The sequence below is a fragment of the Zosterops lateralis genome (assembly GCF_965231275.1).
Source record: "Zosterops lateralis genome assembly, chromosome: 2".
In the NCBI taxonomy this organism is placed as follows: Eukaryota; Metazoa; Chordata; class Aves; order Passeriformes; family Zosteropidae; genus Zosterops; species Zosterops lateralis.
Genome location: NC_139763.1, coordinates 105,805,905 through 105,826,824, shown reverse-complemented (window position 1 = coordinate 105,826,824; position 20,920 = coordinate 105,805,905). Strand labels below are relative to the sequence as shown.

The 20,920-nt window shown below is 39.9% G+C and overlaps 1 protein-coding gene across 1 annotated transcript in view; it reads right to left on the bottom strand.

The window, feature by feature from the left end:
- The window catches only part of EPHA6 (EPH receptor A6), a gene marked incomplete at both ends in the record, with an annotated part of 364,185 nt that extends 348,023 nt beyond the window's left edge, over positions 1–16,162 (bottom strand). The window contains one exon of the mRNA XM_083855628.1: positions 16,060–16,162. Within this exon, the coding sequence (XP_083711754.1) occupies positions 16,060–16,162 (103 nt within the window). The remainder of the gene's footprint in view (positions 1–16,059) is intronic.
- Positions 16,163–20,920: the final 4,758 nt, after the last annotated feature.

The following is a 20,920-nucleotide window of genomic DNA, read 5'->3' as shown; positions in this document are numbered from 1 at the left end:
AGAAGTGGAATATTTAATACACTTGGCCTTACTACTGTAATCTGAAAGTGACCATGATGTACAGAGAAGGAGTTTAGCAGAAGTCATATGAAAAAAATCCTGTTAGGATAAAGAAAACCCAGAAAATGAGGTTAACATTTGGTTGTATTACAAGTTATCTTTTATTTTAATGCAGAACCTCAAAAATATACCAAAATAAAAGTAACTTCCTAGAAAGCAGAGCAGTTACACTTGCGCCAAATATTCCCAGAGATATACTCCCAGGTTCATATTCATGATGTTAAAATGTTTCTTACCCCCTTTGATTAAATATCCACAGAGCCAGTCAGTTTTATGTTTTTGAGCTTTGTAATTCTCTGTTTCACTTCATCAGACTGTCACTTCTTCCACTAGCTCTTCATTTATAATTTATGGTGTCAAGCACCAAGTTTTCACAGCATGAACATTTTACAGGTGCTAGGTCAGGCTGTCAAGCTGAAGTACATACTAATAATCAGTGGCTTTGAAAAATTTTGGTCTCTTTACACTCTGTACAGTGGAACATCAACATGAAGGCTCAACTGTTTTTATCAACTAATCAGGTTTGCAATACTTTTAACATTATAAACAAATAAATATACAGCATCTTGTCACTTACTTGACAGGAAATAAGTTTGACTATCTAACCAAATATCAAATGACTTTAAAATATTAGACAGCATGGAGTACCCACCTCTACTATGCAGAGACTTTGAGCTTTGAATGATGTACTTTTAATGCACATTCATGGAGATTTAAATTTCAAAGATAACTGAAGAGCATTAAGTAAATCTGAGAATGCCATCATTCATGTAGTAAACTGTTGAGTAACTGGGCTCATATTCCATACATAGTTACAGTCTTTTTGGATAAAGTAATTTTTCTGATTTTACATCAAGAAGTGAAAGTAAAAAGACTGCTTTTCTGTTTTTTCAAGATTTTTTTTTTTTCAGATTTCCTGTAGTGCAAGAGGTGATTTAGACAGGTACAGCACTGCATCAGTAGTCAAGTGCTGGGAAGGCAGCAGCTCTCTGGGAGTTGGCTCAAAGCAGCACTTCAAAGGGCTACTTGAGACTTAAGTGCCTGTTACACAACCCAGTGATGCAAGAGCTGTGTCACTGAGGATGGCTGGAGCACTGCCCAGGGACTCTGCAGGCAATGCCAAATATAGACTATATAACAATACCCGCAAACTGCCAGTGGAGAAGACAGGAACCTTTATATCTGAATGATTACCACAAAGGAAATGACTGAATTAAAAACAAGCTTTATGACATTTTTCTTTAAAACTTTTTTTTTTCCTCTTTTGCCATTCTGCCTGAAATGTCTGAGGACATAAAAAATGAGAAGGGCACAAACAGCCCCACAACTGCGGAGATGAGTTACTCTATTAAGGGAAAAATAGGCAATATTTTTTTAAAAAATACTATTTTCTCCTATCCAAAGACTACAACAGAATGAAAATGCTCAGTTTATCTGGGAAAACTATCCAGCATACCACAGAATTATAGAATTATAGAACAGTTCAGGTTGGAGAGGTCCTCTACAGATTATCTAGTCCAGCTGCATTGACAGGGACATCTTCCACTATCCCAGATTGCTACAAACCCCATCCAACCTGGACACTTCCAAGATAGGGCAGGAACAACTCTCCTGGGCAATCTGTGCCAGCCTTTCACCATCCTCACAGTAAAGAATCTCTTCTTTACTTCCCATCTAAATCTATCCTCTTTCAATTCAAACCAGAGAGGAAGAAAGATGTTATGCTGAAAAGCCAAAAAAATTCACGACAGAAGGCAGAGCTGAAGGAAAACAGAGACTGAAGAATGCTACACAGGCAGGTGAGGTACTCAACAGTGGCAACATATTTAGAGGCTGTACAGGAAGACAATGAACACAGTGTTAAAAATAAACATTATTATTCTTTGCACATCAGGCATGAAGCAGGAGTTGGAAAATGGATGCAGCTAACTGGTTTTGCACAGAATTGCTTCCATTAAAACAACTTGTCACCACAAATGTAGCTAGAATCCAAAATGTATCATCAGTAACTGATTGGTGTGAAATTCTAAATCGCTGTAAGCAACTGATCTGTGTAAAAATCTAAATCACTGTCTTTTAAAATGCAGCAATTTACCAGACACAGTAGAAGTAAGACAACTGAAGTTGTCTTCACTTCTCATTTCAGATTGCATGGCAGAAGGCTGTCTGCAAGAAGCAAGGTTTCATTTTCATTAATGATAGAGTTATTCTGGAGTAAACAACATCCTTAAGAGAGTTAGAATACATTTAATTGAGACTCTTGGAACTATGAATAGTTTCGGGCTAAGCATTTTTTACTTCATGTGTGGGTTTGGGGTTTTTTTGACTACAGAAAGTATTGAGCATTGTAAGGAGTCAGATGGATGAAATCAGAGTTAAAATGAAATACATTATGGTTAAAATTAAGTATATTATTACATCCCTATTTAAAAGAGAAACTATAAGGGGGGATAGCATTTAAAATTGAATACAAATTTATCACACAAAGTTCATAAATCCAGACTGATCCAAAGCCTCCTTTACTATGAGAGGCAGCGACCACTATACCTGAGCAATTGGAAATACTTACTGCTCTCACTTCCCCACCTGTTCAAAATCATCCTCAGCCTATGAACAGAATATTATCTCACGGCAAGTTTCTCTACACTCTCCATAATGCAATCAATTATTGTTTAGTGCTGTTTCCCACCACCAATAATGAATACCTTGATCAGGATCTCAGAGTGTTTTTTTGATTGCCCATAGCCCCTTCATTTCCAGTGCTTAGTCTCAATCAGATCAAGTGATTTAGATCTCATACTTAATTTAAAACAGATGAACGGGGAATTTAAGATGTTTCATTCGTGTAAATGCCAAATTTATAACAATGAATATTATCTTTTATATTGCTACATAGCTTAATTTATTTCATCTAAGAGCAATAAAACAGAGTAAGCACTGAGCGATCCTAATAGCCAAGCAGAATCAAATTATGGAAGAAAAAGCTGACATCTGAATTATAATGCATTAAGGTAAAATTACAGCTGAATTTGAGGATAATTTCATTCAATTTGACTTCAAGAAAGCAGTGCTTCTTTCAGCATTAATTCAGAATTATACAAGCCAGAAAAGTGGTTTGAATCTATAAAAATTATTTATGCTTTAAGATATAATTAAATTACTGATTGTGGGACAACCCCCTATTGGTATTGAACATTTTAGCTTATCACATACATTTCATTGTATAAATGTCAGAAATAAATCTGTGTTAGGAAACTAAAACAAGTTGTAAAACAGATTTTAGCTACTTTAAATACAGAGGTAAGGATGTGAGCAAATTCATTAAAGGCATGATTTTGAGACAGACAGATTTAACTGTGCAATTTGTGGTGCAATTCCTCCAAAATCAGTCATGAAACTGATCTTATTTATTATTTCAGTAATGTCCTTGCCCAGGATAGGCTTTGTCTAATGGAATTTTTTCATGGAAAAGTTTTGAGCCATTGTTAACTCAACTAAAGACTGAAACACCATGCAGGGGAGGCTATGGGAAGAGAAAAAACAATTCTTTCCTGGGATATAAAGAAGGAAGGACATTAAATATAAAACATCAGACAATCCAAAGGGAGCCAAGCAGAATTTCTTTTATGAAATGGGAGTCTAGCAGCAGCCAGAGAAGGTAAGAAACCTGCATATTAACTGCTGACAAGCCAACCAAGGACCAATCCAACAACATGGGAATGAAGGAAACAAAAATGACAGAAACTGTCCAATATTCAGAATGATAAAAATATAACTATTGCACAAAATACCAGTAAAATCCCACCAGCAGAGCCGTATGTGACTCTGGCCACCTTTATTTTTCCTAAGAAAGAGTGATTTAAACAGGATGAAGAACAAGCAAAAGCAACTGTAACTGTCACAGAGATCAGAAATCTCTTGAGTGAAAGATGAAAACCACACACCAAAATCCAAAAGAAATGTGACATCTCCTACAATAGGGAGACGGATAAAAAATCAGAATGGAAAGGTGCTCTTAAGTGAATAAGCACCACTCACTAATAAATGCAGCCCATAAATGTATTTGAATTTCACAGCACTGAATTTCAGAACAGCCCTTTAACAGGAGCAATGAGGATACACAGCCTAACTAGACTGAAGATTAAAATTAATAATTTTATACAGCATCACTGGAGGCTGCAGGAACAAAGCTCTTTCCCAGTCCTGGGTTACAGAGCCCCTCAATGAGTGTAAATAATCTCGGCAGGTAGGACTATAATGCAAATACAATTCTTTCTCTCAAGAACAATTAAAAAACATTCTCAATGCCAGTAATGTTACAGCAACATATTTTTCCTCATGTTCATGGAAATGAAGCCACTTCCTGAATGACAAACTGACCCCTCCACTGCTAATTTCATTTCCTGTCTTGGAAACCAAGGGTCTCCTCTCCCTCCAACCCATTTGCTTTTGGCTCACAGTAAAAAGAACTTAAATAATAACTGAACCCTCTTCACAGAATTTCAATAGAGATTTCTCCAAACTACTGCATTTATCTTCAACATAAGTGTCCAAAGGGCATAATCCACATTATGGACTAATAGCCTGTAAAACTGCATTTTATGAACTGTAGCAGTTTTCAGCAATAAAAACAGAATCAATGGACTCAAGTTGATAACATTTCTTTCCTACCCTACACTGGAATTAATTTAATTTTTATATTTTTAAAATTATGTACATTTTAAAAGCACTAGAAACTGTTTGGAGTCTACAAATCTCTATGCTTACAGCTATAGATGACATATTGTTATATAAACTTTTTTTTTTTTTTAACCACCAGATTAGGCTCAAAATTTTGTCAATTACAGTATTCACGTAGTCAGGAAAATGAGATTATTTTTTATCTTTTCTTCTTTCTTCCTATTTTCTTCCCCTCCTCTACTTATCAGAAATGTACTATTCCATCTCATTATCTGAATAAAGGATGGCTCACTGCTATTTTAGCTTTAGTCATAAAAATTCATTACTTTAGTGTAATGAAAATCATACTGATGTGCCTCACAACTGCATGAATGTTCTGCTCAAAGAACACTACCTCCATGAAGCTCACCAAAAAGAATTTTCCTTTATTCATAAATCATTTCATAGCAAGACTTAACTTCTTTCCATAGACTTCTCTTAGTTTAAACTGGATCAAAAAACTTTTAACATATATCCCATGCAATAAAGGCCACAAAACTCAAATATTCAAAGTAATTATTTTTCTCATCCATTTTGAATAACTGTGAAGTCAACCTGAGCTACTACGTGGCAGCTCAAATAATCAGGTAATTTGGATGATGCATTCACTGAATTTGGTGCAACCACATCCCATCTGGAGATAAAACCATGAGATATCACAAAAAGAATCACTTGGGTCAGAGAGAGACTCAAGAACACAAAAATTACAGTTAGAGGTAAAATATATTAGTGCAAAAGACTGAGCAGTTCTTCAATTCCTCTTTTCACAGACTGAACATCAACTCATTAACTTTTCTACAGACACTATAGAAAAGACAACCCTTAACTAAGCAATGCTTAACTGAAGAGTATTATTTTACATAAACCAAACACTGCCCTTTGAATTACAGTGTACCCTTGATGTTATTTACACAGCTGAGTGCAGTTCCAGATGATTCACTTTAGCCATCCTTGTTTGCAAATGGACATACAGTAAATTATCTTTGTGCAGGGAAAGTATTTGGCTATTGAGGGACTTTTTCATTCATTCATTTATTCCTACTTCTGGAATTTCAGGAGGATTATGGGAACCAATTTAACAGGGTGAATCCCTTACAAAAATGAAATAATTTGATTTCACTAAGACTGGCACATGTAGTTACTAACCACACTGAGGGGTGGAAGGAAAGCTGTAGGGAACACTAATGTAATCTGTACAAGTGAAGAAGATACTTAGGCCAGACATCCTCACATGGTTTTAAGAATGACATTCTAATCAAAAGGCCACATTTCACATTTACTCAAATAACATGGAAACAATACTGACAGCTCATGAGAGAAAACAAAGCCAGACCAGGATCTCTGTCAACGCAACCACACCATGATTCAGTGATTTTACCAAAACTCAGAAGCTGTAGGGGTACTGTGGACTCATCTAAACACATAAGCAGTTTTCAGAATTCCATAGAAAAAGAACTAAACAATATCTGTTCCACATAACACAAACTAGATTATAAACCATCCAGCCCTCTAGGCTGAAGCCTGAACAATCAGATGAGCTGTATGGTAATTTATCCATTAACCTTTACAATGTGTGTCCCATGATCCACCTGAACCACAAAGTGAGGGACAAATGTAAATCAAGAAGAACACTGTCTGTTGTCACTGCATTTAACATAATCTATGTGCAGTTCTAAATGTCAACATCTAATCAAGCCTAATCTATTATTGATCTTCTTTTTTGTTTTCAAAATATTCATCTACGACACAAACTTCCATCAGCTTTTATTTCTTCAGGCACATCTCTCAAGTATAAAATGCATCTGTCAGACTAGAGCTATTGAAAATAATCTCCTAATTTCCATTGAAGTAATGGAAACTTACTAATGCTAAGGCCTCAGGGCATTACTTAAAATCCAAACTGCTCGTTATAAAATTTGTAAGGAAAACTATTAGTGTTAAAGTGAATAGGATGAGCATTACTGGAACTTTTAATGTACTTAGTGATGCTGAAGGGATGCCATGAGAAAGGAACAGAGAAGGAAACTCCCTACAAGTGTGACCTCCATTGGCCTCCTCTATGGTTTTGACTCTTGTTAATTAATTCTTTGAACTTCCAACAGAGTTTTTTGCTTTCTAAATATGGAGTTTAAACATGGAGCATGCGAGTTTCAAAAATTTCTTTGTTGCTTAATGTAAACTACCATTAAGGTGCAGGTTTTCGTTATCATCTAATGCTGACACCCTGAAAGATGGCAGCTCTCTTGCTTTAAGTAATTCAGGTGATTTAGTAGAGAATTGCACTGTCAGTCTAAATAAAGCACCCTGTGTGAATAATATGTGAAGAGGGAGAGAAAAAAAAAATGAAGTTTTCAAAATACAGAATTTGCAGGAGGAAAGTTCATATTACTTACATTTTTACACTAATGGGATTAGCAACTCCCATATCCAGAAGTCAGGAAAAGCCAGAGCTGAAGTAGTCCCTGTGGCTCAGAGTTTCCACCAAAGAGAGCTGGTTCCCATGATAATGGAAGTGAATCAGCTCCCTGGGCCAGCTGGCCAAGATTCCTGCTGGGAGGTTCAGACCTTGCCCTCAGGAAGGCTTCTAAGAAATCATGTTCACAAAATGGCAAAAAGGTTTCAGGTCTTTAATTTGTGGGGTACAAACCTACTTCATCTGCAGTCAGCATTTTGAGAAACTGAGTTTTGATATATCATGGATGTTTAAAATAGGAAGACAGTGTTCCTAGCCAAGGACAATTTAGTTATGGACAGGAAGAAAAAAAAACAATGAGTTTCACCAAAGACTACACTGAAAGCCAAGGTGTTGTATCTACCTCTGCCACCTACATCTGAACACATCAAAAACTAATTCCTTGGAATTTTCATTGGCTGTCACACACTGGTCACCTAAACTAAAAACTTTGGCCTTTAGCTCTTCTCCTCAGATCAGTGCTATACAGACACGAAGGCTTACTCAAAAGAATATTGTGAAAATAGTAGTTTTGAAGAGATCCAACACTGAAAAAAGAACTCTGCATGCAGCCCAAAGTTTGCACAGAGCCTTGGATTAAACAACAGTGACAAAAAATGCTGGATTCCTTCCAATCACCAGCATTCATTTTTCTACACTAGACAGGATGCCCTTTAGATAGTCAGTAGAAAAACCGGAGTATATAATATCATTATATCATCTGCATCAAGAGGAACCACTAAAATGACATGGAATACCATCTGATTTCCTGGTACCCTTTTGTAATCCCAGATTTCTTCAGATGCAGCTTTTATATGACACCTATCTCCAGTGGACCATTTTTCCTCTGTGTAGTGTATCCAATCACTCCTTTTCCTTCGAGAACAACCATCTTACAAAGGCAAATTCTTACCCTTACCTTGAGATGTGCATCAGTATTTCTTAAAGAAGAGAATTTGCTTAACTCCCTCTGAAATTCTTTGTCTGGAAATCTGTAACTTGATGACTTTTCTACCACACAACAGAGCCACAGGGTAAGCATTCCTACATTTGTCTCAACAGCAACAGAGTTTGGGTTCCCATCCCATCTGACAGAAGCTGAGACAGAGTTTGGCTGAGAATCTCTTGTGTGCCACAGCTCTCATCATGTTTCTCCATTCCTCAATGCTAACAGTATTTATATTTACCTAAATTAAATGGTCCTCTCAAAAATAAAGTCCACTAAACTAAATTATTAAATCTAAAACAACCCTCTAAGTGGGTATTTCTACTGTATCATTGTGGCCTGGAAGTGTTTAGCAACTTCTGCAATACAAACAAAAGCAATCTACCAGAGACAAAGGTTTTACATTTCCCTTGTTTCCTTTTCAAAGATCTTCCACAGTCACACACAACAGAGAGTAAAGGACTGTGCAATTTTATACGGTTTCACTGTGTTTCGCAGAAAGTGCTGAATTCAAACCACATTTTGAAATATGAATCCTTCATGCAAATGCTTTCCATGCAATCAATTTCCAGCCACAAATACTGGAAGCACTACAGCAGAAAATGGCTAGGTCGCCTTTGATTATTTTTTTATGATGTCCAAAATATATTTGAACAACTCTAAATTTTAGCAATTTTTTTTTTCCTATAAAATTTTATTTTAAACCAGCAAGTGAAACCCACTGAGAAAATCAGCCTGGGGCCACTGAGAATAATAACCACTTCTACCCAGATTAAAATACTAGTGTGTATCTTATGGAATGCTTTTTGTTCTAATTTGTTCTTTTATTCCTTTATTTTAAGCAAGAAGCAACCAGCAGTCAGAGAATACAAATTACAGCAGCAAGTGCACTCTAACCAAGGGTCCCCAGCCAAAACAAATCACTCATTACATGCATCAATGATACTGTTGGCTGTATGTGACTTTTCCCCTTTTGTTCTAGGTGCAGAAGTCATTAAGTGGATTGAGGCAGTGGAGCTCCCAGCAAATTCACCTTTTAACTGTGTTCTCATTGTGTGTGTGCACCTCCACAGGGGCTTGTTACACACGGTGCCTGCTGCCCACCTTCCCTTCTGCACTGAAGTGACACAGCACTGTTTCAATATAGACCCTGTGCAATGTCAAAAACAAGTTGGCACGAAGGAAAGCTGTGCTATCAATGCAGTCAACAAACATGTATTAAAATGTTCCCTCTGGATTGCTGTGTTTTTGTCACTGCTTCTCACCTAAGTATGGCTTGTGCTGTCCCACTTCCCCTCATTAATGGGACACTGCTCCTCTTGGAGAATCTGGCAGCAAACACCAGACGCCTTCAAAGAGTGTCTGGGACCCAGACAACTTACAGCAAACAAAACCATCTCTCGGGAGGAAAAAAAAATGAAAATCTGTCACCTTCTTAGAAATCTACCTAAACACAAACTAATCCTCAGACTGTTCTAAGAAAGGGAATTTTATTTCCAATCTGATCTCCTCATGAAATAAGTGGCTTTGAATCTTAAAGACCTGACCCTACTTGACAGTCAAAAGAAGTGTCAATACTATTACAGCATTTTTTTAACCTAATCTTAATTTAAAGATCAAAATACCCCTAACTTTCTTTAAAAACATAGAATAATTATTGATGTTTTATATATTTAGAATGCGAACAGATCCATAAAAGAAAGTAATAGTAGCTGCTGGATTGAAGGTGGAGGAGTATTATGACCTACTGTAAAACAATTGTTTAAAGAGCAGAAAACTGTTTGTACAGTATTGTAAACCAGAGCATGAGAAATACCCATGCATTGTTTGGGCAGAGGGTTTTTATTATCTATAAAATTAACCACAGCTTCATTAAAACACCTTCATTTATTAAAATTAACAAATCCCTAATTATTAATTATCACGATATTCGGCACTTTTTTTTTTTTAAACAGGATGACAGAATTCAGTCCAAACACAGGTATCAATCAATAAGTGAGAGAAATGCTGACTTCAAGAAGTATTATGTTGTATGCGTGAGAATAATCAGTAGAACTACTTACTAGGGAAATCTTTAGGGGATCTCGTTTTGGGTTTTGTTTTGGTTTGGCTTTCTGGATTTTTTAATACAATGGATTAGCCAGCTTCCAATACAGAACATGGAGTTTACTGAAAGCCAAGATTGGTCTCTAAGCTTTGCTCTGTGCCACATTAAAATTAGTACTGACGTCACAAATGGCTGCTGGACTAACTGAAGTGACTTCTCCTTAATGATTATTTTGAACAGACTGGTTCTTAGATGTGGGAATGATCAATAGCTGATCTACACAAAAGGTGTTCCAATACTGATAATGAAAGCATCCTTGGAACTAAAATAGCAATAGCTGGAATAAGTGTTAGGATGACTGAGGGGATTATGAGAAACAAACACACTAATTTCACTGCTTAATTTTAATCATCTTTGTACGATCCAGAAAGAAATCCTGCAAAAAAAATCATGTTTTTATCATGTGAGGGACATCTTTTCAGCTGCAATTCTCAGTTCTAACACCTTATCACAAAGACTGAAATACAATTTACAAGTTAAAAACCAGCTTTTGAAGGTGTATTGTTCACAGCACACTTTTTTGTTGACCTCTCCTGCATTGTAACATGGCTTCTGGAGGTCAGGATATATTATGGATAAATAATTTATCCACAGTTGACTATTTCTATCCATTTTATCATTTTCTCTGTCAGAGTTCAGCACGTTAAGGGGCATATCAAACACAAGGCCAGCCTCATCTTTGTGTCAATGTCACTTTGGGGAAATCCAAGGATCCTAATGAAACATTCCCTCTAATACACACAGCTGGAACAGGAATATATCCTGACCCAGCTATGCTACATTGGGATCTAAGAACAATAAAATGCTTCTCATATTGTACACATGCAAAATTTTCTCAATATCCCTAATCAGTTAAATGAGATTTTTAAGCATTAGACTATTCATTAAAAAAAAAGCCAACAAAATGGATGTTGACTTACTGTGTATCTCACTGACAAACAACTTGCTGAACTTTTCGACTTTTCTAAAATTCTCAAGCAAAAATTCTAACATCACACACCCTAAACAAACCCTCAAGCAGAGTTAAGGTCTCTGGAAAGACCAAGAAGATTTTAATAAGAAAAAAATCCGTTTCCTACATGCTTTTTTCCTTCTCTTTTTTCCCTTGGTAAACATTTTTGACCTCCCAGAGGGAATGATATCTGACCCGAGAGTTAAATTGGTAAACTCCAGGAAACACTTCAGTTCCTCTGTGGTGTTTTCACTCCTGGAAATTGCATGAAAACTACTATACTGATTTGGTTTTAAACTGCATCTGCTTAAGCTATGCATTTCTTAATATTTAGTGTTTCCATACGAATCATTCTCATTTGTAAAAAAAAAAAAAAAAAAAAAAAAAAAAGAAAAAAAAAAATTAACAAAATATCCAGACAGCCCTCAGTACTGCCAAATACAACACCAGGTATGTTTCCTGAACCATTCATTGCAAATCTGTTCATTTCATGGCATACAAATCGAGGCTCTTGAATAACAAGTCATTTCATGCATATCTACAACTGCAGAGGTTCCCAAGTCTTCATTAGCACACAAGTCCATATGGATGTGGGATTTTACACATGGGTAAAAATATTGGTAAAAGTTTCTTAAGAACTTGAAACTAAAATATGATTTTGCCCATGATTTTATCTTCATGCCAGAAAGGGAATGACACACATTTACTGCAATGGCTTTGTTTATTTAACCTTCTCATGTTTCTGTAATGATGTAAATGCTTATTAAAGTAAGAGCTGGACAACTGAACAGCAAAATTCAGCAGGACTAGAACAGCACAGGCAGCAGCACAGCCTTTCTACAGTACAGTAAGGCCTCCAAGAAATAGCCTCTAGCAGTAAAACATCAGCTTCATTCAGAGAAAAGTTCAGTCTCTCCACACTTAGTCCTTGGTCTCCTTATTGCTACAGAAAAAAAAATCGGAATTCTGTATTCAGAAAGAGTGCTTATGTGTGGTGGATTACACTTCTGGAAAAATAAATATGTGAATGAAAATGAGCCAACTTCTTTGAACTGATGAATACCTCAAGGTCATTAGTAATCTACCTGATATTTTACTACCAGAATCAAAAAGCTTTATTACCTACTTTGAGCCATCCAATTTACATCAAGTGTAATCACTGTGAAAATAAAGGCTATATGAATTTCAGAACTGACATTTGATATTATTTCTTACTTCACCTTTTTTTTTTTTTTTGTAAATGCAGGTGCCTTTTAGAGGTATGAATAAAAAGACCAACCTTGCATAATGTGATAAGAAGTAACGATACCTGGAAACTGAAAAAGCAACAGCTTTTTCACACTTCACTGATAGACACAACTCATTATGAACTCTGCAAGTTCTATAGTTGGCTTTAGAAATTAATTGTCTGGTGATACATAATGGCAGATACAACCTGAAAGGAGCCAGGGTACAGAAACTCTTTCTGGTGTACATGTATGTAAAAACAAATATGGTTTCTGGTTTTTATATACATAGAAACATTCACGTGTGCACGCTTAGCACAGGAAACTGTTGAGCCATTACCTGGTGTGACCTTTATCTTGAAAGCTCCCACAAGTCTTGCACAAGGAGCTGCATAGGTAAGATGCCATTACCTGTAATTTTAGGTCTGACAGCACTTGGCCAATTCTTGGTGTTCTGGCAAGCAAAGAACAAAGCCACATCACAGCAGGCTGAAACCTTGCACAGCAGCCTGTTCATACTGGATGTCAGGGACAAGCACTGAAAATTTGTATGAACATGCAAGAACTCAACCTCCACCATTAATTGAGCCCTCTGTTCCAAGCAGTTCTGCCGCACACTGCACTGGTTACTCCTCCTATGCAATTCCAAACCCTACAGGAGTTTTGTGAGCAGTAAAAATTAGCCCTTGTCATGGTCATAATGTGTTTTTGAACTGACCACTCTATGAAGATGAATGAGTAAGTTCACTTCCCTGCCAATAGTATTGTTTGTGCCTGCCTTGCTACAGATTCTCTAAGACACCACACATTGATTTACTGGGTGAAGAATGACAACCTAAGAGCCTTAGAGCTATATTAAAAAAAAATATGTATTTCTTTCTGTTTGACAAGACCAAAAAGGATTAATCCCAACATGGTTATAAAAACAATTTATAAGACCAGACTATAATATTTTTCAGAAAATCCCTCTTTAATAAGAGGAAACAAACCATTAAGAATCACGTGGAAGGACTGTCTGTTTACCAAGTCAGATGAATAAACCTATTCCCTTTCCATTCTTTTCACCCAAACAATCAAGAGACAACACAAGACATTCCTTTGCAATTTACTATTAATGCTGGTATGTTTCTAAACACAAAATAGAAGATTAAATATACCAGAGAGCAAAGTTGATATATCATTGTAACAGTTACTAATGAAAACCCAACAGCAATTACTGCGAAGATGTTTTCAAGATGTGCATGCTGAAAATCACTTCAGGAAAATTTAAAGAAGTTACATTTCCTCACAAGATTTTAAAAAAATTCTTTCCAATTTTTTGCAAAGTTGGAATCCCAAAAAGCTGGGATTCCAACTATTAGTAACCGGCATTTTAACCTTCCACATTTAAGTGTTTACACAATGGGCAACTTTTTTATTGTAGTAATTTTCTTTCCTTCAATTCCTAGATTTAGAGGAAGTTATCATTAAAAACAGACTCTTTGCTAGCATTTTATTAATAAGGTGGAGGGGGGTGTGTATGAAAGCATCTGTATTAATTCAGTCCCTTTTCAGTTCAGTTGGGTTTTGTTGAGTTATTATTTGATTGCCATGGTGATATGGCAGTACCAAAGGTAAGAGGCTACTCGTTTCACTGAAGTTTGCAAGCAACATGCAGAAAAAAGAAGTCCCTCAGAAGTCAGGAAATTGACCCAGCTCAGCAGCCAACACCACAACACCTGGACTCCTTAGGAAAAGTTACATCAACATCAAGGAACCACTTCATCCCTGACAGACTTTTGGCAACTATCTTCCCCATCCTTTAAAAACACTATTAAAACACTTTTAAAACACAATTTAAACACTGCTAATTTAATCCCAGAATATCAAATACTAGTTTAGAAATCTAAACTTAGTTGCATTAATTGATGAAAACTCTCTGCTTTTGATGCTATTATGCTCTTTTAGCTGTTCTACAACACCAAGAATGTTTTTTTTTTTTTTTTAATCACATTAATGTGTGGTGTTTGGCCTTGTGGTAAGGTAGCAGACATCAGCATGCACTAATGCCTGTGACATCAAAGGAAAACTGGGTTGTGCCTCTGTGATGGTCTCATGTCTTCCAAGATGTAAGAAATGGCAAAAATCAGCTGTGGTATGACTGTAGGCTCTACAATTGCAGATTGGATTATTAGCATTTAGCATTGGAAGAGGTAAAGGAATCACACTAACTTGGAATGTCCTTGCCATAACTCGTCCTGATGGCACAGGGGCTTTGTGGCCATATTATAGTTCTTCCCTGTTTTCTGGAGATCTTATTCTCTGATTTTACTGTTACTGAGGTTGATACAAAGATACTGGAAACAGACTGCAGAACAAAACTCTGAAAATAGATGAACTACATACTTGATAGTACTCCACGACCAAACCCAGTCTGTTTTCTTTAATCGTTACTTTCCACCATTGCTAATTTCAACTCTCCTTTCAGCATAGCAGGTAAAGCAATTTCTGTCAGCAGCAACATTTAGAGCCACCCTTCAGTCCTTATATGTTCAATCACATCACACCAAAACCTCAAAAAAGCCAAATTGTACAAAAATAATGTTAAAGGTACAGAAGCCTCCCATACTGTGGGAACAGATGCATCCTCTGCAACTTAAATAGACAGATGCACATAAAACAAGCAGTTTAGGAATTCTCTGCTCTACCCAGATGTTTGATAACATGTTACATGATGTTTCATAATCAGGTCTGGGCTCTTTTTTTTTTTTAGCTCTTCCCAACAAAATATCGTATTCTCTGGGTGTGCTACGCATTTGTATTCCTATAACCAGAATGATTCCCTTTTAATCCAGAGGTCGTTTTCTAAGAGGCACACCTCACAACCCGAAGAATCAAAATACCGTCTTCGGTGCGACCTGATGAGCATGCACCTGTTACAAAGATTTTAAATGGAGTTTTTTCAGACAATCAGCCCAGAGTCTGCAGAAATTGGGGGCTAAGGGCAGTCAGGCACCTTTGAGCAGTTCGCTCCCCAGCAGCGATTCCCCCTAAGGCGCGATGAGCTCTCTCAAACCCATCCTACGGGACCTGCGTTCGGCAGCACCGAAGCAAACCTTAAACCCGCATTCCAAACAAAACGATGCTCCCGCTCCACCTCGCCGGGAGGCAACTTTGGCTTCCCCGCTCTCACTCGCACAGCCCCGCGGCTGAGGATGCCCGGGGGGACAGCGGAGTTATCCCCGGGGCCGGGGGACGGCAGCGGGGCTCCTCCGGCCGCCAACACCCAACTTTCGGGGCAGCAGGAAGGGGTGACCGCCGGGAGGCGCCCGGCCCCGCATCCCTGTGATCCTGCATCCCCATATCCCTGTAATCCTGCATCCCTGTGATCCGGCATCCCTGTGATCCCGCATCCCCGTGGCCCCGCATCTCCGTGGTCCCACATCCCTGTGATCCTGCAGCCCGTGGCTCCGCATTCCTGTGATATCGCATCCCTGTGGCCGCGAGAGGCCGAGCTGGCGGCGGCAGGTGCGGTCCCCTCTCTCTCTCCCCTCACCCGCGGGAAAGTTGCGGGGATCCCGCCCCGCAGCGCAGCGCACCCGGGCCGCCCTCACTCACCGTGGTTGCTGGCGACGTGCCCGGCGGCGGGTCTCGCTGTCAGCAGGGGGAGGAAGAGGCCGACTCTCCAGAGCAGTGCTGCCCTCACCTCACGACCCCCCATGGCTGGTGGCCGGCGAGCGCCCCGCGCCCTGTGCCGGCCGGGGCTGCCCGCGCTCGCTCGGGCCGGCGGGGACGGGCCCGGGGCCGGGCGGGCGCATCCACCGCGGGGTCCCGGGGCAGGGCGGCGGCGCGGGGGGCGAAGCGCCGGGACCCCACTGCCGCCCTGCCGTGAGGGGCGGCGGCGCTGGCACCGGGGAGAGCGAGAGAGAAGAGAAAGAGCTCCGGCAAGTTCCAGGCGGCGGCGGCGGCGGCCGGGGGGGGGTCTCGCCCCGCTCCCTCCGCCCGCTCGGGCCGGTGGCACCTTCAGCCCCGCAGGAGCGCCCCGGGCAGGCTCAGCAGCCTCAGCAGCCTCCTCCCCCGGCCGTGCCGCACCGTGCCCCGCATCCCCGGCCGGAGGCAGCGCTTCGGCTTCCCCAGGTGCAGCACGACGAGGGCGAGAGCGGCCGGCGGCTCCTCCTCACGCTCCCGAACGCGTCAAGGAAACTTGCGGGGCGGCATCCCCGACCCTCGGCCGCCGTGCCCGGCTCCGCCGCTCGCCCCTCTCAGTCAGTCTGTGTCTCTCCCGCTCCGCCGCGGAGCAATCAGAAACCGGGCGGCTCTGCTGTGATGCTCGCTGCTCCCTCCTGATTTGCGTGCCGCGCTGCCGGTTGCAGTTTTTTGGTGCCGCCGCTCCCCTGCCGCCCGCCGAGCGCTCTCCCGCTCTCTCTCCCGTTCGCTCTCCCCCTCCTCCGGCGCGGCCCCGCTGAGCGCAGCCCGGCGGTGCCGGGTCCGCCGGGAGCCAGCGCGGCCCCGGCCGGGGGCGCTCCGGCACTCGCCAGCCAGCGGGGGCAGCGGGGGAGGGACGGAGGGAGGGATGGAGAGAGGGAGGGATGGAAGGAGAGCGTTGGAGCGGCGGCCCCTCCTCAGCCCGAGGGGAGCGCGGGGCGCGGTGCGGGGCGGGAGGCGGGCGCAGCTCCGGGCCCGGCGCTAGAGGGGGGTAGCGGACAAGGCACGGGCACAGCACAGCCCCGCTCGGGAAGGGCCGCGGCCGCCGCTCCCGGGGGTGCGGTGCGGGCATCCACCCGCCCCTGCCGTGCCCGCGGGACAGGGCACCCGCCGGGGCCGCGCTGCGCTGCCGCTGCTCACTAAAGTGACACCCAGGGGATGCAGGGGACAAGCCAGCGTGAGCCGGCCGCGTCCGGGCATCCCCAGAACATTTACACCTCTTTTTTTTTTTTTTTTTTTTTTTTTTTTTTTTTTTTTTTTTTACATTAATTATTTTCTCCGCCAGCTACCAGCAGCTTGTACAGGGCTGGGGATGCCGCCTTGGGTGTGTGTGCTCTGCTCATCTGATGTGATCTCCTCCGCTCACATCCTCCCCGCCCAGGTGTGCCGGCACCTGGGAACCTGGGCACCCTGTGGAAGTGCCGCACTCCCCCCACGCTCCACATCCCTATGTCGGTTTATTATTACTATTATTATTATTATTATTATTATTATTCTATCGAACATTTTAGTTTCTGGATTTCTACAAAGGCAGGGGGAAAAAAACCAAAGCGAACCCCAAAGGAAGGTCCTCATATCCGTATTTCTGAATATGAATCAAACCAGGTGTTTAAATCCACAAGCAAGAGGGGGAAAAAAAAGAAAAGCTAATTCCCAGTGCTTCCCAGTGTTCAAAAATCCCATTGAAGTGAGTGGGTAATGCAGCTACAGGAGTCTGCACCAGAGAATGCCAAAGTTCCTGCTGAGGTGCCTAAATGGATGTTCAGAGAAGCTTTGTATGAGAACACTTAGCTTTGTAATGCAAGAATAAAGAATGTTTTAAAAATTATTAATTTAAGGATTCTTTTCAGAAGACTTGTTCAATGAACAAAGCCAACACAGAAATACGTATTTGTGGGCATTTGGAAGGATCTTTAAAAAGTGCAGCAAGCCTACAACATGGCAATATTTTCTATATTTAGCTGTGTTAACAGCGTCCTATAAGGAAAACTTTTATTCAAAAAGAAGGTCAACAAGAAAAGCTTGAGAAGATATTTCAAAATCATGAGAGACTGATTACTACTTTGCCTTAGGTTCAAGGGCAAGTAAAAGGAGAAAGTTAAATTTTTAGAATTTGCATGTTTGGATGTTTAGGTGACCTTTAGAGATCTCTTCCAACACAAATTATTCTGATTCCATGAGTCTCAATACTGTTCTGTTTAGAATTAACGCAGCCAAAAGGAAAGTAGCATTACCAACCAAGGTTTGCTTTTTGGGTAAGGGGTGAGAATTCAGGCTTTAATTCTTTTGCAGTTCCTGGTTGAGTAGTAGTAAGATGCTTCCCAGACAGACTGCCATAAAGTATTAGTGCAGGACATCCTGTATAAAGGGCTGCAGGTGAAGATGAGCCATTTGGAGCAGTCAAAAACTTTTTGCACATTAATGGAAAAGGCCCATTAATTAGCACAGCAGAAGTGAGCTGCGATTCCTTCCCTCACTTCTGCTGTTGCATGGTACAGATTTGGGGTCTTACACCAGGCTTTGGTCAGACAGCCCCCGCAGCACATGTATTTATATGCTCATATCTCTGCATTTATATCTTGTATCTTCAGCCACTTATGAGCACTTGTGCGTCCTCACAAATGCCTGTGTGCACACCAGGCAGGCAATTCCTTCTTCAAGGGGCTTGGAAGGTCCTGGCTTCCCATTTCCATTGCTTTTACAAGTTGTCAGACTACAGCTGAATACAAAAAGGGGGCAGGGAGAGATGTGACAAGAGCATAGACAAAATGAGTGTGTTTCCTCTCACAGCTTTGCCTCCTGCCAGCCTTGAACTCCACAAATCACAGGAAACTGTTGGAAAACCGAACAGCTAAAAAAGAAGGCGTGGCATTCCCTCCAAGGTGTCCCTGCACCATCTTTTAATTTGAATTTTAACAGAATTTCCAGGGAAACAACTTTGTAAGAACAATGCTCATTCATCTACACACAGATTAATTTTTTATAACTTTGTATATTATTCTGAATTCCAAATAAAATCTTAACCATTGTGCTTTTTCAGATGTATGCAAATGTACTAAATGCAATAAAGGATGGCAAAAATACTAAATGTAAAACCCCTAGAGTCCTATTTTTATATTTTCCCCCCTGAAACTTATGCCACTTTGTATAATAAAATTTGAGTTATAAACAGGATAATTGCACCAGGTAAGATAAAGAAGAGGAGCCACATTTTGAATACTTTCATCCTCAGATTTCTAGAGAGTGTGTTTTTGTAGAACCAAGGAATTCTGTATATTACCACACTTAAAACAAGCCAGAATGTGACCTGCCCTGTGAACAGAAAAACATCTGTTCTATTTGTATTATTTTCTTTAAAAAAGGGATAATCTTTGTGTTATAATAAACAAATACAAACAGGAAATACAGGATATAAATTACACATAATAGGTTGTCCTTTTTTCTTTGTGCAATTAACCATACATGATTTATCTTTAGTGCTGTTAATTATAATAAAACTCTGACTTCCTCTAAAAAAATCCCCAAAAGCCATTAATTTTTCATTTACATTTTTCATCATACAATGTTGTATTGTGTATTAGTCCTTTGAACCATCACTCCTTACTGTCTGTGTTTTAGTGTGATCAAAGCAAACATTTTAATTAGGACACTGACCAAGAATGGATTTACAATAAACTTAAAACACCTTTTCCATGCAGCACTCCTTAGGATTTGCTGATGTTAAAAATGCTGTGATGTTTGGGCCAAGACACCTGCATTAGGATTTTTTAAAGAGTAGCACTCACACTTGCTGACTTTAAGTACAACCTATATACTAAGGAAAACACAATGTATTATTGATCTCTTGGAGTCTGAGGCAAGAGCTTTTTTAGTGAATAGAACACACTGCTGATTTGGCAGTGTAACCAGAAATACTCCCAATAGTATCTCTCTTATTCAGAGTTGTAAATTACACTTTCCTGTAACATTGAAAGTGAATTCCATTTTGTTATACATTATATTCTTGTGTCTGTAGAATTGTACACTTTTGTTTGTTTAAATGAGCAGGCCTTTTACTTTATCCACATCTTAATTTTTTAGTGTGTTTAATGACAGGCTGACATCAGATCTTTAGCAATATTTCTTCTTCCTACCATAGTCCCCAAATATGTTTGTGATATGTGCAGTAATTCACATGAAGTGCTTTGAAGTATTTGCAGATTTTGATAATTTTCTATCGCACATCAAGGGAAGCAAAGTAGAAGTTTAATAAGTTCTGAGGCTTGTCTCCTCTCCTATTGTGGGTACAGAAAAAGATAAAAGGGGATGAGAGTCATAAAGAAATTTGCCTACTCCAACAATTCTTCTAGAAAGACAAGAATACTAAAAGTAGGCTAAATAGTTAATTGACTTCTGACATTAAAATACTATTTGAATTATTGAACCAACATCAACACTTTAGTTGCAAATTTACAGTGCTGAAGAACACTTGTTCTAGGCAATGATTCCTACACATGTAGGAAAGTCATTGGCCAAGTATTGCCTGTTAATTATTTCTGTTCCTAGATTACATTTTTCTTTTCAGTTGACTTGTGTATGGTTTGGACCTCTTCTGACCTATTAGTGATCACACTAATTCTGACATTCTGCACTGTGCAATTTAATTAAGCAGCAATGAACCAATTATACTAAACCACATTTTAGGGAAATTACTGATAAAAAGTGCAGTATGGTTTCATCCCCATCTCGTTACATGCACAGGCTTAGAACTGCCTCAAATTATTTCTTCACCATA